Genomic DNA, 13139 nt, shown 5'->3' on the forward strand with positions numbered 1-13139 from the left:
CTTCCCGGGCCCGCATCCCCCCACCCCGCCCCCCGAGAGCCGTCGCTTACGAGGCCCCCCAGGCCGCTCCCGCTAGCGGAGGAGGCCCAGCGGCTCGGCCCGCCACGCCGCGTCCATTCCCAACGGATCGTCGACGTCCAGCTGGCCCTCGGATCCACCGCCGCCGTCATCTCCGGGGGGCTCCGCCAGGTCGGCGTAGGCCAGCACGTGGTGAAGCGGCACGGCGTTGACGGTGGCCAGGAACTGTGAGAGAGGCGGCAGGAGGTGGTGGTGCCTCCCCGGCGAGCTGGAGGAAGAGGAGGAGCGCAGGCGGCCCTGCCCGGGGCTGAGCGTGACGACGGCGTGGCGGTGCGCCGAGTAGAAGACGGTGTAGCCGTCGGGCAGGGTGCGCTCGCGAAAGGCGCACTCGCGCGCCCGGTACTCGGTCTGGGGGAACGCACGGGAACGCGCACGTCAGTTGGTACAACGTGGGGTTTATTAATTCATCTCGCGATTTTATCTCGCGATCCACTTCGTCTCACTGGTGAGGCAACGGCCATCCCCGGGTGCTCCGCTGTTTCCCTCCACGTTTAGGAACATGCGCTTGGAGCGTTTGGCTGCTATAAATGTTTTTGTGGTAAGCCACTTCGTTGAGCTATCATTTGTGGCCAGGTCGCTTCTGAAAAAAAGAGGTGTATAGCTCAGTGGGCCTTATCCGTTAAAACAAAAAATAGTTTAGTTTTAAATAGATTGTGCTCATTTAAGGCTGAGTCGACCTAGAGGAGATCCAGCAGCAGTTAAGACATTCGCCACTCATGTTGGCCGTGAGCAGGAATCAAATTCGGGTCCTCGAGTTCGTAGAGCAGTGCGCTAAGCACTGCACTGCCACACTCCCCACCCCGTTCCCACACACGTGTGTGTATATGCACCGAGCATCTGGTTCTGGGCAGTTGCAACTTTGGCGGAAGCAGGAAGAGAAATAGTTGCTCGGCTCTTCTTGCCGAGGAATGAAAGTGCGTTGTGTGCGATCGCGTCAGTCCAAGCAAAACAAAGACAATGTCTCGCGCGTAATCGCAGCGGTGTCGTGTGGTTGGCATGCGCCCTGGTGGAGCAAGGGATCAAATGGAGACTCCCTGTCCAATTTCCACCCCCTCCTTCGTGACTTGGTGCCTGGGCCCCTCCGGCCCCTCCGGCCCACAGGCACCGGTTTCAGTTGCACCGCCTGCACACTCCTTAGCTACGCCGCCTTGTCATTGTTGATTAGCAGATTTTAATTGTTGTAGGTGTTCAAATTGTGAGGTGTCAGAGTGTTATGGGGTTTTTTTTTCTTTCTGCTGAGCCACAATGGCTGACACTGAACACCAGGAAATACCTTTCTAACGTGAAAAAAAATGAATGCTATTTCCATCTGTCATCACCATTATCTTACGATGCATCTCATGCGCGCGCGCGCATTCACTGGCAAGACACACCTCCCCCAGGGTCACACAAAGTCAAGGATCCCTCGCACAGAGCCATGCGGACTGCTGGGGCCAGTGCAGTTGGCGTTCCGCACGACGGAGTGATGGGAGCCAGCGCCACACAAAGCCCGACCTCCACTGAGGTTTCCCCCACACGACCTCATTAGCAGATCACGGTTGTTAATAATAGTAATTTACATTAATTCATCGCGCATAGTCAGCAAAGGACAGTTACGCCAAACGCGTGAGCTCGTGCGACAGCATTCGCATCAACTGCTCTTTGCTGCCTTACACCGGCACCAAAGTGTTTGCTCTACGGATCACTGGGGGGGGGGGGCGGGAAGGCGGCCATGGGGGGAGGCGCAATTTGCTGCTGCAGGAGTTAACCCGTCGAGACGGGGCAGCCGTCATTTACGGTCCTCTGTCGATCCATCTGCTGGATGAAAGGCTCCCCACGCCACGTCGCTTGTGCGGGTTGTTTGACCACACTTCAGCCTGCTGATTTGTGCAGGTTGGTGCCCAGGACCGTTTCAGCTATCACTCGCCACTCATATGTTGGCCGTGGCCGGGAAGTGAATTCGGGTCGCTGGGTTCGTAGCGCAGTGCACGGAACGCTGTGTTCACTGCTCCACACCCCACACACACAATCGCTGACAGAGCAGTAACGATTCAAGCTCTGCCACCCCACTGCTGCATAACAAAGAACGCTTACACTGCACGAACCTTCGATGTGTTTTTTCTACGCCGCCATTCATATTTTACCCCGCGATTCTCTGCAACAACGCATAATGAGGTTTTACAATGTTGCTGTTTGGTGTTGAATGGGTGCCATTGCTTACGGGCGGTGCTCTTTCGAGTAATATTTGGTAACACATCCTGCAAGCACTGAATGTGCGAGTCGAAAAATTGTGCCATGCTGCGTTACTAATAAAAAATTTTATGTAAATCTGTGAGCAGTGATTTGTAATGTCTGCCCAAAGACGTTTCCAATGATCTGCCTTATAAGAGATTTCATTCGTTGGTCTGTCACAATTAATCGAGTCGAGAATTGGCTCATTCTGACTGCAAGTGAGCCTTGAGACTAATGGTATTGAAGGGTGACATATGGACCTCGGAGCTTGGCCCATGTGTCATAAAAACCATGACCCGAAACTTTCTCCTCACTAAACTTAGGAACATTCTAAGCTCTCTTTCCCTTCTTGTGATAGTTTAAAGCTAACAGCTAGAAACGAGTTTTGTAAAAAAATTGGGGGGGGGGGGGGAAATCCGGGTATGTTGTATATTGAACTTCTTTCGCACCGTACGTAGCCAACCGTGCTAATCGTAGGTGTGGAGGGAGGAGGACAAACGACTGCGCGGCCTCTCGTCGCTCATCGGGAAAATTGAAGCGCTCCACCGTGTCCACCGGACACCCGACTAGCGGCTTGCCCCGTGCTATATTTGCATGCGTGAATGTGATTTTGGTTGGGCCTGCCCCAATGCCCAGCCGGCGCTCCTCTACCACCCATTCGGGGGGGCACCGCTGTTCCTCACCGAGCCGTGCAGGCCGCCGTGGTCGTCCATGCACAGGTACCGCTGGCTGCTCACGCCCTTGATGGCCACGACGCCCCTGTCCACCCAGCGCATCTCCAGCAAACCTGCAGCGCCGCGGCACACGCGAAGGGGCGAGCGAGCGAGCGAGCGACCGTCAGTACGGCAAGCTGGCACGCCGGTCCGTCTGTTAAGAGAGCCTCCGTCGAATTTTCAGGAGGGTTTAATAAAAGAGACGTATTCTTGGTTTTTTCGGTAAAGTCACGGTAGAAGGGAAATAAAATAATAAAAATAAAACAATAAAATAAATAGTGAGAATTTTATTTTATGTTTTCTTTTAATTATTTTATTATTTCCCTTCTACGTGACTTTACCGAAAGAACCAAGAATATGAATCCCTGCAGTCACGAAAGCTTTAAATCGAAATAGAGACGTACATTTGTAAAGTGGCGCAATTCATTCCGTGAGACGCTAACGCGCCCCGTGTGTATTGACAGCAGGACATCAACAGAACCGAGGTAGACGGAGAGAACTATGGAGTCAAGGCTAATTTGACGATGTGAGTTTTCAAGACCGACTTAAATGGCTCTAACGACTGTTAGCAAAGGCAAAGCATATCACAGTCTGGGAGCAGCATTGGGAAAAGCCCTGGGGTCCACACCAGGAAAGGAGCCTTGACCTCGGAGTGCTTAGAAGGAGGCGATGCGATGATCTCGAGCACCTCGTTGGAGAGTGAACGTGGATCAGTTAAAAAATTCGTGAGCGCGGAAACTCGCTTACGGGCGCACGCGTAGCCCGTGCTGCAACAGCCGCGATCGCGTTCTCACGCAGAGCGCGATTCACGCTGGTACGTAGCAACGCACCACTCTCTTCTTCTCTTATCAACGATTACTTTGTCATTTTTGAACCAATTCCAACCCCATAGTGCTCTCGGTGCCATATCAGGAGACAATGTTTCCATTCGGATTTATCGCAGGGCATTGTAACCCTTATGAGTGAAAACTCATCCACAGAAGAGAATATCACAGAAATACGTCTGATGTCTCCAGCACTTTCCCACCAGCTCTGCGACAGACAGTGATATTCAACACGTGACAGTCAAAACAATATGTTGAGTTCTCAGAGTGTGTTCTCTTTTGGTGTGGGGTCATTGGCTGTGTCGGGTGGTGGCGGGTTTTATTGACACATTTACATATTTACGCGATCTAACCCAAAAAACCTCTATTATTGGGGTCATTGGTGACTGGGATGAGACCATCAGCTCACTGCCATTGAGTATCCAGTTTAATCAAAGACACGACAATGGTGATGACTGCCTCAATGCAAACGCAGGATCCTAGCAGTGCCGACTCAGCGCTCTGACATGTGATCCACCCTGCCCCCCCCCCCCCACCGTAAATAAATAAATAAAATACCTCGAAAAAATTATTTTGTTGCCTATATTGCCAAAATAATATAGATAGATGCGCATTGCTGTTACACTAGATTTTTTGAGTTTTTTTTCTGGCTTGCGGGCACACCTGCGTGATGACGTCACCTACATCCCTCAGCGTTGAGCCGGGTTCATGCGTTGTGATGATGTGACCCGTCTCTCACCCAACCCTCCACCCCGATCGTGTAATTAATCTTGATTTGAAGCTTTCGTGACTTCAGGAATCCATACTCTTTGTTTTTTTCGGTAAAGTCACGTAGATAGAAAAAAAATCACGACGTTTTGATCGCGGAAAAAATAATCCAGCAGCGGAACTGCTGAACGAGCGAGAGAGCTGTTACAACAAGGTTATATATGTGGCGATGAGCAAGCAAGCGGGGTCTGCTTGCTTGCCTGAGGACGACCGCTTGTGTTAGTGTAATTAATCAGCTGCATGTTAAGTTACGTAGCAAGTGGTTCAGCGGTTCATGCGAAGTGTCCAAAGATAAAAATCCCCTTTAGAGCCTTAACAGACTGTTGGGGCAATTGCTGTTAGCGAGCATTTATAAAACAAACCGACACGGCACACGAGGGGATGGGTGGCCAGCACCACGGCCGGCTACTTTTGTTTCCCGAGTGGCAAAGCTAGTCGATGGCTAATGCCTTGAATTCACAATTGCTGGTGTTGTGAGTGAATTTAATTCGCAGTGCCCAGGGAAATAAAGCCATTATGAGGAGAGCACCAGGAAAGCATCCGCATGGTATGGAGCAGCAAACAACTTGCCGTACTGCCACGTACAGGCACCACTCAGCCCCTGCTGCTGAGTGTCTATGAATATGATTGTTTGCGAACCAGCAACCCCACACAAATGCATTTGATTACAGATGTGTATGGCCACATATCTTATGCTCTATCTTCAGCATACACCTTCAATTATCTCTATATCTGTTGGGCCATGCAACACATTCACATTATCCTGCACCTCCAATTAGCACGGCCCCGCACCCCCCAATTAGCACGATTGGCTACGTACAGTGCGAAAGAAGTTCAACATACATACAAGACGTGTGCAAATCGATGAATGCCCTTCATCCTTGGAAGCATCACCGAGTCTCAAGACAATTTTTCAGGAGAGTATTGCGATATTGGGGCGTTGGCCAATTCCATTCATGAGAGTTTGGCTTCACGTGGCAGGAATCCTGAGAAAACCCACCATGCATGTGAGGAGGTAACACTCAAAGCTCTGCACAGAGAGAATCAAAATCTCTTTTCCGTGTTACCCATCTCCTGGCCACCTCGTAGCCCTAGCAGATAACACCTGGCATTCCGATAGGTCCGTCTCCTATGCAAGTACTAGCCAGTCTCAAACCATCTTAGCCTCCAAGATCAGACGAGATTGGGCACATTGAGGGGCATTTGGACGTCGCTGCGTCAGATAAATGCTTCCTATAAACTTCGAATTAAACTAACAATTTCCGCGTCACCTTCAGTTTCACTCTTACCGGCTGTTCCAAAGTACAGACTGCACAGGGGATTTTACGACAGCTTAGGGCACACGCAGACGTTATCAACAAGGGCCCAACAGGGTTGTCGAGGTCCAACACAAGAAGTCAGATAAACGTGGCTTTTTCCCAGTTGCGTGACGCGAAGCGCTTTGACGCTTCTATGTGGAGGTGGCAGGCGCATTGGGAGGCTCATCATCGCCCTGTTAGTGACACCGTGCCGGCAAGATGACAACATGGGTTCGGATTGGTGACTCGGCCAGCCGCCCGTGATTTAAACCGAGGTCTCGAGCGCAGCGAGCTGACGGTGGTATCGCGAATCTTTCACTGTCGATTGAAATTTGCAGATGACAGCATTCGTCGTGGTGGGTTTAACAGCCATCCACGGCGTGCGCTTAATGTGAGAATGTATGTTGAACTTCTTTGTCGCCAACCATGTTAATCGGAGGTGCGGGGGTAGGACAACATATTGAACGCAAAAAGCAGTTATAAAGAAATGACTTTTCAATCTATATTTAAAAGTACATAGGTCCAGTGGCTTCCAAATATCTGAAGGAAGAGCGTTCCAGCCTTCCGCAGAAGCGCATCTGAAAGCGCTCGATGCGGTGACCGTCTTTGTTCGATGGCCAGCCAAACGCCGCTGCGAGGAAGAACCGGAGTTTGTGCGATGGTTTATGCTCCTTGGCGAGATGGTGCGTTTGCGGCAAGCACTTTGTGTGTGTGATGGTGACAACCAGCACTGGCTTAGAGCAGGGAGGGGCTGCAGACATCGGAATCAGAACATGTATTTATACCGGAGGAATCTGATGAGCTATGAAGCTCTTTTTCACAGACATCCAAATCAAAGTTTTACAATCAGCCCCCCCCCCCCCGCTCTATGTGCTGTGTCCTTTCTCAACGACGTCAGCGATCGTGGTCTTGCATCCACGAGGCGCTGTACAAAATATTGCTCAGGAACTTTGCATTGGATACTCCTCCCAGATGCATCAAATTGTTAAAATTGATCCTTTATTAAATTTGCTGTCTTCTCTGGCTTGTTGTACCTATAACTTAGTGTGCCTTTAATATTATGTCCCCGATTGCACCTATACTTAATAATGAAGATTGTTGGGTTACAATAAGACCCTTAAATATTTATGCGATCTAAGCTAAACACGGTTATTTTAAATAATAAAGCCTACGTGTTAAATTGTGCCTATACAATCAGGCAGATAATAGAAAAGAGCTGTATCAGTAAGATGTCGGTATTTGTTTTGCAAACTTGAATCAATCACGGGATTCTGCCTGGAGGAAAGAGCTATGGATGGAAACGTCTATGTTGTTGTTATGGTGTTTGGGCCTGCGTAATAACTTGTGTGATGGAATTTGGGTTTGTGTGTGACGAGTAGCCAGGGACATCAGTGGTTGAAGGTGAGGACACGTGATTTGACAGGGGTGTATTTTGTAATTATAATTAGAACCCTTGGTATTTGCGCCGTCCGTACGGCACAAGGCAAAAATAAGGCACTATGTTTCACAGACGAATGTAGACATATCAGTAGGGTGTGATGTTGCTCGCTGGTATTACCCAATTAAGAACGTTATTTTTTAAACTCAAATTGTTTGAAGTCGTGCTCGACCGCGCGTTCACTAAAATCATGACCAGCGTAGAGACAGCAAAACATCCAGGGATTAACTATGGATCATTTACAAGTGAGAGGCTTGGACGTGCAGGTTGGATATGTAACGTCGTCTCTCGAAACAGTGGTTCTCAACCTGGGGTGCACGTACCCCCTTGGGTGTGCGAGATGCCCTTTCTGAGAACCCAAGCGGTGCAGGCTGCAGTGAAGGTGAAGAACCACTGCTCTAGAATATAAGCTTCTGGCCCCTGTGTACAGGATCAAGTCGAATGTGGAGGGAATTTCATGGCAGGATGGGGTAAACAAGGTATAAGTTTAGGAATAGAACATGGCAGGAAATGTACCATGTTCTATTCTGAGTTTGCCATGGGAGGGTGGGTCACGTGTGCAGGATGGAGGAGGGCAGCTTACAGAGTCAGAGGTTGACTTCGAAGGGGAATACCTGAAGCCTGGTGGTGGTGATGATGATGATGATGATCAGAATCTTTATTCAGACTGGAGGAATCCGATGAGCTATGAAGCTCTATTTCAGCAAGTAACAACAAATAGAGAAAAAGGTAAGAAAGGTAAATATAAATAAAGTATACGTCCGATTGTTCAACACTTTATGCAAGCTTTGGGCAAGGCAGCAAAAAAACAACAACAAAAACAGTCCAAGACCACACCAACGCAACACATTTGTACCTCAATAAAATGGCACATTGAAATTGAACTCTCATTACAAAGGTATGGATAAAAGTTACAAATAAAATTGGCAAATGTGACTGTATTAAGCACTAATCTTCTGCATCAGGATATAGTTTGAAACTGTGATAAAAAAAAGCCCTTGGTGGTTAGGTGTGGACTTTGCAACAACAGGGAGATCTAGCATGAGGACGTGATGGCGAGGGGTGGTGGAATCGTGATGAACTCTTGACCTGAACCAGAAGGGTGATCGTAATCCTACCAACTAGAGGTGGGGTTGGTGGATCAAACAGAGATGCAGCCTATGTATGTATGTATGTTGACCTTCTTTCCCACCGTACGTAGCCCAACCGTGCTAATCGGAGGTGTGGGGGAAGGACAACAAACTAAACCCTAAAAAAACAGTTCTAAAGAAATGCGTTTTCAACGTAGAATTAAAAGTGCATAGCCCAAAGCGTTCTAAAGAAATGCGTTTTCAACGTAGAATTAAAAGTGCATAGCCCAAAAAATCACCCCGACAGGACAACCATGACAGAGATGGAGCGATGAGATCGGCTCCGGTACAGGAGCGAGATGCACTTCGGCATTGGCGTGTCACGAGGGATAACGACGACACGGGGAAGCTTTCATCCAGCAGTGACTCGACCATGGATGATGACAATGATGTACAGCGCAAGAGTTTAAGACACATCTTCTAAGAGACACCTCGCAACGTATCTCAGAGAAAATCCATGCGCACACAATAAGATGCTCACTTTGCAGGTGAATGTCAGTCGCCATCTCTAGGCGATCACGAACCCTGCCTTTAAGTTGTTTAATCGCATCGTGATCTTTATATCGCTATAGTGGTAATAATATAGCAGCAGTGAAGTCTGGGCTGAGACGAGGAAGCGATTCATTAAATTGTAGTAATAGGTTTTTACCCTTTCAACTGGTACAAAAACTGACACCTTTATACAAGGCATCATGTTTGCAATAACCACAACACAAGCAGTCAAAATGCAAACAAAAAGAAACTCTGATAATGATATGCACTGTCCTTGAAGTTGATTGGTCCACACCCGAGACAGCTTTTCTTAGAGCCTAGTCTCCATTGGTGTTGGACCAGATGACGTCAAAAGGCGTACAACTCAAAAACAGCGCACTATCAGAGTATTGAGAGCTCGGGTAAGCATTTACACTATGAGACCTCCTTTACCAGTGGCAAAATATAGTGATAGGTCATCATTATCAGAGTTGTTTCTTTTTGTTTGCATTTTGACTGCTTGTGTTGTGGTTATTGCAAACATGATGCCTTGTATAAAGGTGTCAGTTTTTGTACCAGTTGAAAGGGTCAAAACCTATTACTATATTTTGCCACTGGTAAAGGAGATCTCATAGTGATTCATTAAATCATACTATTTAATTATAGTATAGTCCTCGAGTTTACTGGCAAGCTGCTGGCTCCTCTGCACCCCAAAAAATAATTAAAGTGTTCGTGGCTGTGGGCCGCTGCCACCGAAGCTAGCTGGGTAACTGGCTAAACGGGATTTGTTTTTCCACGTAAACAAATAAACGTTCAACAAATTTGAAACGGCGGAAAACGTTCGGGAAAGCATTTATTAGTGACACTGCAGAGGCGGGAGGAACCAACACAGAAGACTGACACGGTTTATTTAAAATTGCTCGAACATTCCAATGTGTGCCTCTATAAATGTAAATGATTTCCGCCAGAATATTTTAGTTTTAATCCTAAAGAATATAACAGACAAAATCCTCACAGCTCACAGTACGTATTATCTTGGCATTTTGTTACAAAAAATCAGATAACTTTAAAGGGGCCGTCCATAAATGACGTCACGCGATTTTGGACAATTTTGACCCCCCCCCCTATTGTCACGCGGCGTCACAAAAAGTCAGACCCCCCCTCAAATATGACGTCACAAAGCTCTGCCCCCCCCCCCCCCCAAAAAAAACATGCTTCAAATCGCTTTAAACTATTGTCATTGTAGTGCGTATTTAATGTGGCGCTGCACTCTGATGTTGTTGGAGAAAACATTTATTAAAAAGTCTATTTAATTAAGTAGAACGTGTTGTCTATATTGATTTAAAGTTGCGCATTTTGTATGTGACGTCACATTTCTCAACCCCCCCCCCCCCTCGTCACACATCGTCACAAAAGTCTGACCCCCACCCGCCACCCCAAGGTGCGTGACGTCATTTATGGACGGCCCCAAAGTGCTAAGCGTACAGGACAATCGAGTATGAAAAAGACAGCTCTTATTTTATATTTCAGAGCAACGGGTTGTTTACTGGTGGTCTTAATTTTTTTTACATACACGAGTCGAATAGTCGACTTAAAGTAATTACTCGATGAATCACACTTCATGAGTTCAGTCGACTCGAGGGCTTTTCTCGTCCCTGCGAAGCGCCACGTGCTTCATTGTTATGGAAGGAGCCGAGTTATTGTTATCGGTGCCAATTAAAGGGCACCGCACTTCAAAGGGACCCACGGCAGCGCCGTCAAGGCCTTTGTGGCAGTACAGAATTTTTCTTTTAGCAGCGTCCCGCAGAGATGAAAACTTGAAATACAAACGAAAGTGCAACGTATCATTCGTAATGACACTCATAACGCCACCAATATGTCGCGAAAGCCCGAGACTCGAGATTTGCATCAGGAGAGTTCCATGTATTTATTTGGGGGTTTGCCCAATACAATGAATGAGCGCTCGCTCTCGATGTGGGACAAACCCAGAGACTCTCCGGAGTGAACCCAGCATGCTTACGAAGCGGGGGAAACAATCTAAAAGGGTTCGCCAGAGCGATGCGCTCTACTTAACCAAATTGCTGCACTGTGACCTCCTACCCACCACCACCACCACAACCTAGCAGCCCTTCGCAGCGGAGTTTGAGGGAATCTCACAAATCACTGCGTAATCCACCCCCCCCCCCCCCCCCCCGTTGGCTGCGTTTTAAGCCTGAAAACTAAAGAAGAATGGGAGAGGGTGCGTGTGGGAGAGCCGGCACAGGGATGATGACAAGAGATCGAGTGGTGAAAGGTGGGGGGGGGTTACAGTGATGGGTGTGCTAGCCCATTCCCACCACCACCCCGCCTCCCCTTTCAATGAATACAAGGCTGGTGAGGTGACAGACGTGATGTCGACAAGTGCTGCGATGTGCGACGAGACGAATGAACTGTGGACAAAAGAATCAGGTGTAAACACGAGACGAGAAAAGAGCTAAACGCGAGACCGGGAACGTCGTGAAATGAGATGCGGACACGAGAGAGCACGTGTCGTGAGATGTGAGAATAGCAACTGTAGACAATATTTGAGACGACGAGAGATTAATTAGCTTACGTAAATGCGTATGTAATGCCCATTAGGATGTGCATTCGGGCTCATGTTCGGTGCCACCTCGATTGTTTTCTAAACATTAAGGAGCACTTGAGCTACTTGGGACGCTCAGTTTTTGCCTAGATTACCTTAGCGCAGCGCCTATATTTGAAAGCGAAATTTGCGGGTGCGTCTTATCATCCACGAGGTGTACCTCTGCCCAGATTTGTATACCTTCATCAACACCGGGCACAACGTTTGAGGCTGCCTCCGACTTTCCGGAGCGTCCTGTGATTCGAAGAATACGGCGCATGATGATAAAAACAAAAACGTGATATTCTTAGGTTTTTTCGGTAAAGTCACGTAGGTAAAAAAATAAAAATTAATAAAAGTAAAATAAAAATAAAATAAAAATCACGACGTTTCGGAGGCAACACAAGCTTCCGTCTTCAGGTGGAACCGTCACAGCACGATTTGTATTTTATTTTTTATTTTACTTTTATTAATTTTAATTTTTTACCTACGTGACTTTACCGAAAAAACCTAAGAATATGAATCCTTGCAGTCACGAAAGCTTCAAATCTAAAAACGTGATACGTACTTTGCTTACTCTGCTGGGCCGCTCCGTCCACCGTGCCGTCGTCTCTAAGATGCAAATGCTGCCCTCCCGACCCGCGGCTCTCCGGGCTATACAGGTGCCTTAGACGAACGGGTCCCGCCGCATGAACGTGCCTTGGACTCCTGTGGGCTGCCGGCAGCGAAGAGGAAGACGCCGCCGACGACGACGACGAAGATGACAACGCCGATGATGATGACGACGACGACGATGCAGCAGCGGCGGGAGCCGCAAGAGAGTGTCGCACAAAGTCGAAGTGCAGAGCGGCGATGAGCGCGGTCACAATCACCGACGGGAAGAAGAGACCATCCGAATCCCTCCGCGAGCCCATTCTCATCCTCTGGCAGCGCGGCCCGCCGCACACGAACGCGTGCCCCGTGACACTTGGGAGTCTTGGTCAGTCACGCCAGAGGCCCTCTCTGTGTGTCTTTCACGCCCTCGGTTCTGGCTTTCTGCAAATCCTCCTGCATGCAGGACGAGCTCGCTGATGGCAAGGCTGGTTGATGCTGGTGAGGATAAGTATGCTCTTGGTGATGCTGATGATGATTATGGTGGTGGTGGTGGTGCTGGTGATGATGCTGGTGATAATGATGCTCCTGGTAACGATGGTAATGCTGGTGGTAATGATGCTGTTGGTGGTGATGATAACGCCGGTGGTAATGATCCTTTGACGCGCCAATCAGGCTACGACCGATGCATCCATCGTATCTCCCTCCATCTCCTCCCCCTTCTCTCTCTCTCACCAACTCTTGCACTTCTTCGAGTCTCCTTCCTTAATTGTTCAACTTGTTTGACGCGACATGACGTCTCGCCGCGCACTGCCTGTCACGAATAGTCGTGTCATCACCTCCCTTGCAACCCAAAGGCGTCGCGACGACTTTGGTAAATCCCCTGTTATTATAGTTCACACACTATTAATATTTAGCCCTATTTGTGGTGTTGTTGTTGTCGTTTATAAATTGGAGTCACTTCGCCGTTCGAATTGTCATCGCGCACCTATCTCTCTCTGTCCCGTTAGCCGAC

The 13139-nt window shown here is 48.4% G+C and overlaps 1 protein-coding gene across 1 annotated transcript; it reads right to left on the bottom strand.

Annotated features, from left to right (window-relative positions):
• Positions 1-72: 72 nt before the first annotated feature.
• Positions 73-12447, bottom strand: LOC144932319 (fibroblast growth factor 19-like). The gene is made up of 3 exons (XM_078856259.1): positions 12102-12447; positions 2973-3076; positions 73-426 (listed from the first exon to the last, which is right to left on the bottom strand). Exons 1-3 carry the CDS (start codon positions 12445-12447, stop codon positions 73-75), a joined length of 804 nt encoding a protein of 267 aa, XP_078712385.1.
• Positions 12448-13139: the final 692 nt, after the last annotated feature.

The sequence above is a fragment of the Lampetra fluviatilis genome, chromosome 5, assembly GCF_964198595.1.
Source record: "Lampetra fluviatilis chromosome 5, kcLamFluv1.1, whole genome shotgun sequence".
NCBI classification, from domain to species: Eukaryota; Metazoa; Chordata; class Hyperoartia; order Petromyzontiformes; family Petromyzontidae; genus Lampetra; species Lampetra fluviatilis.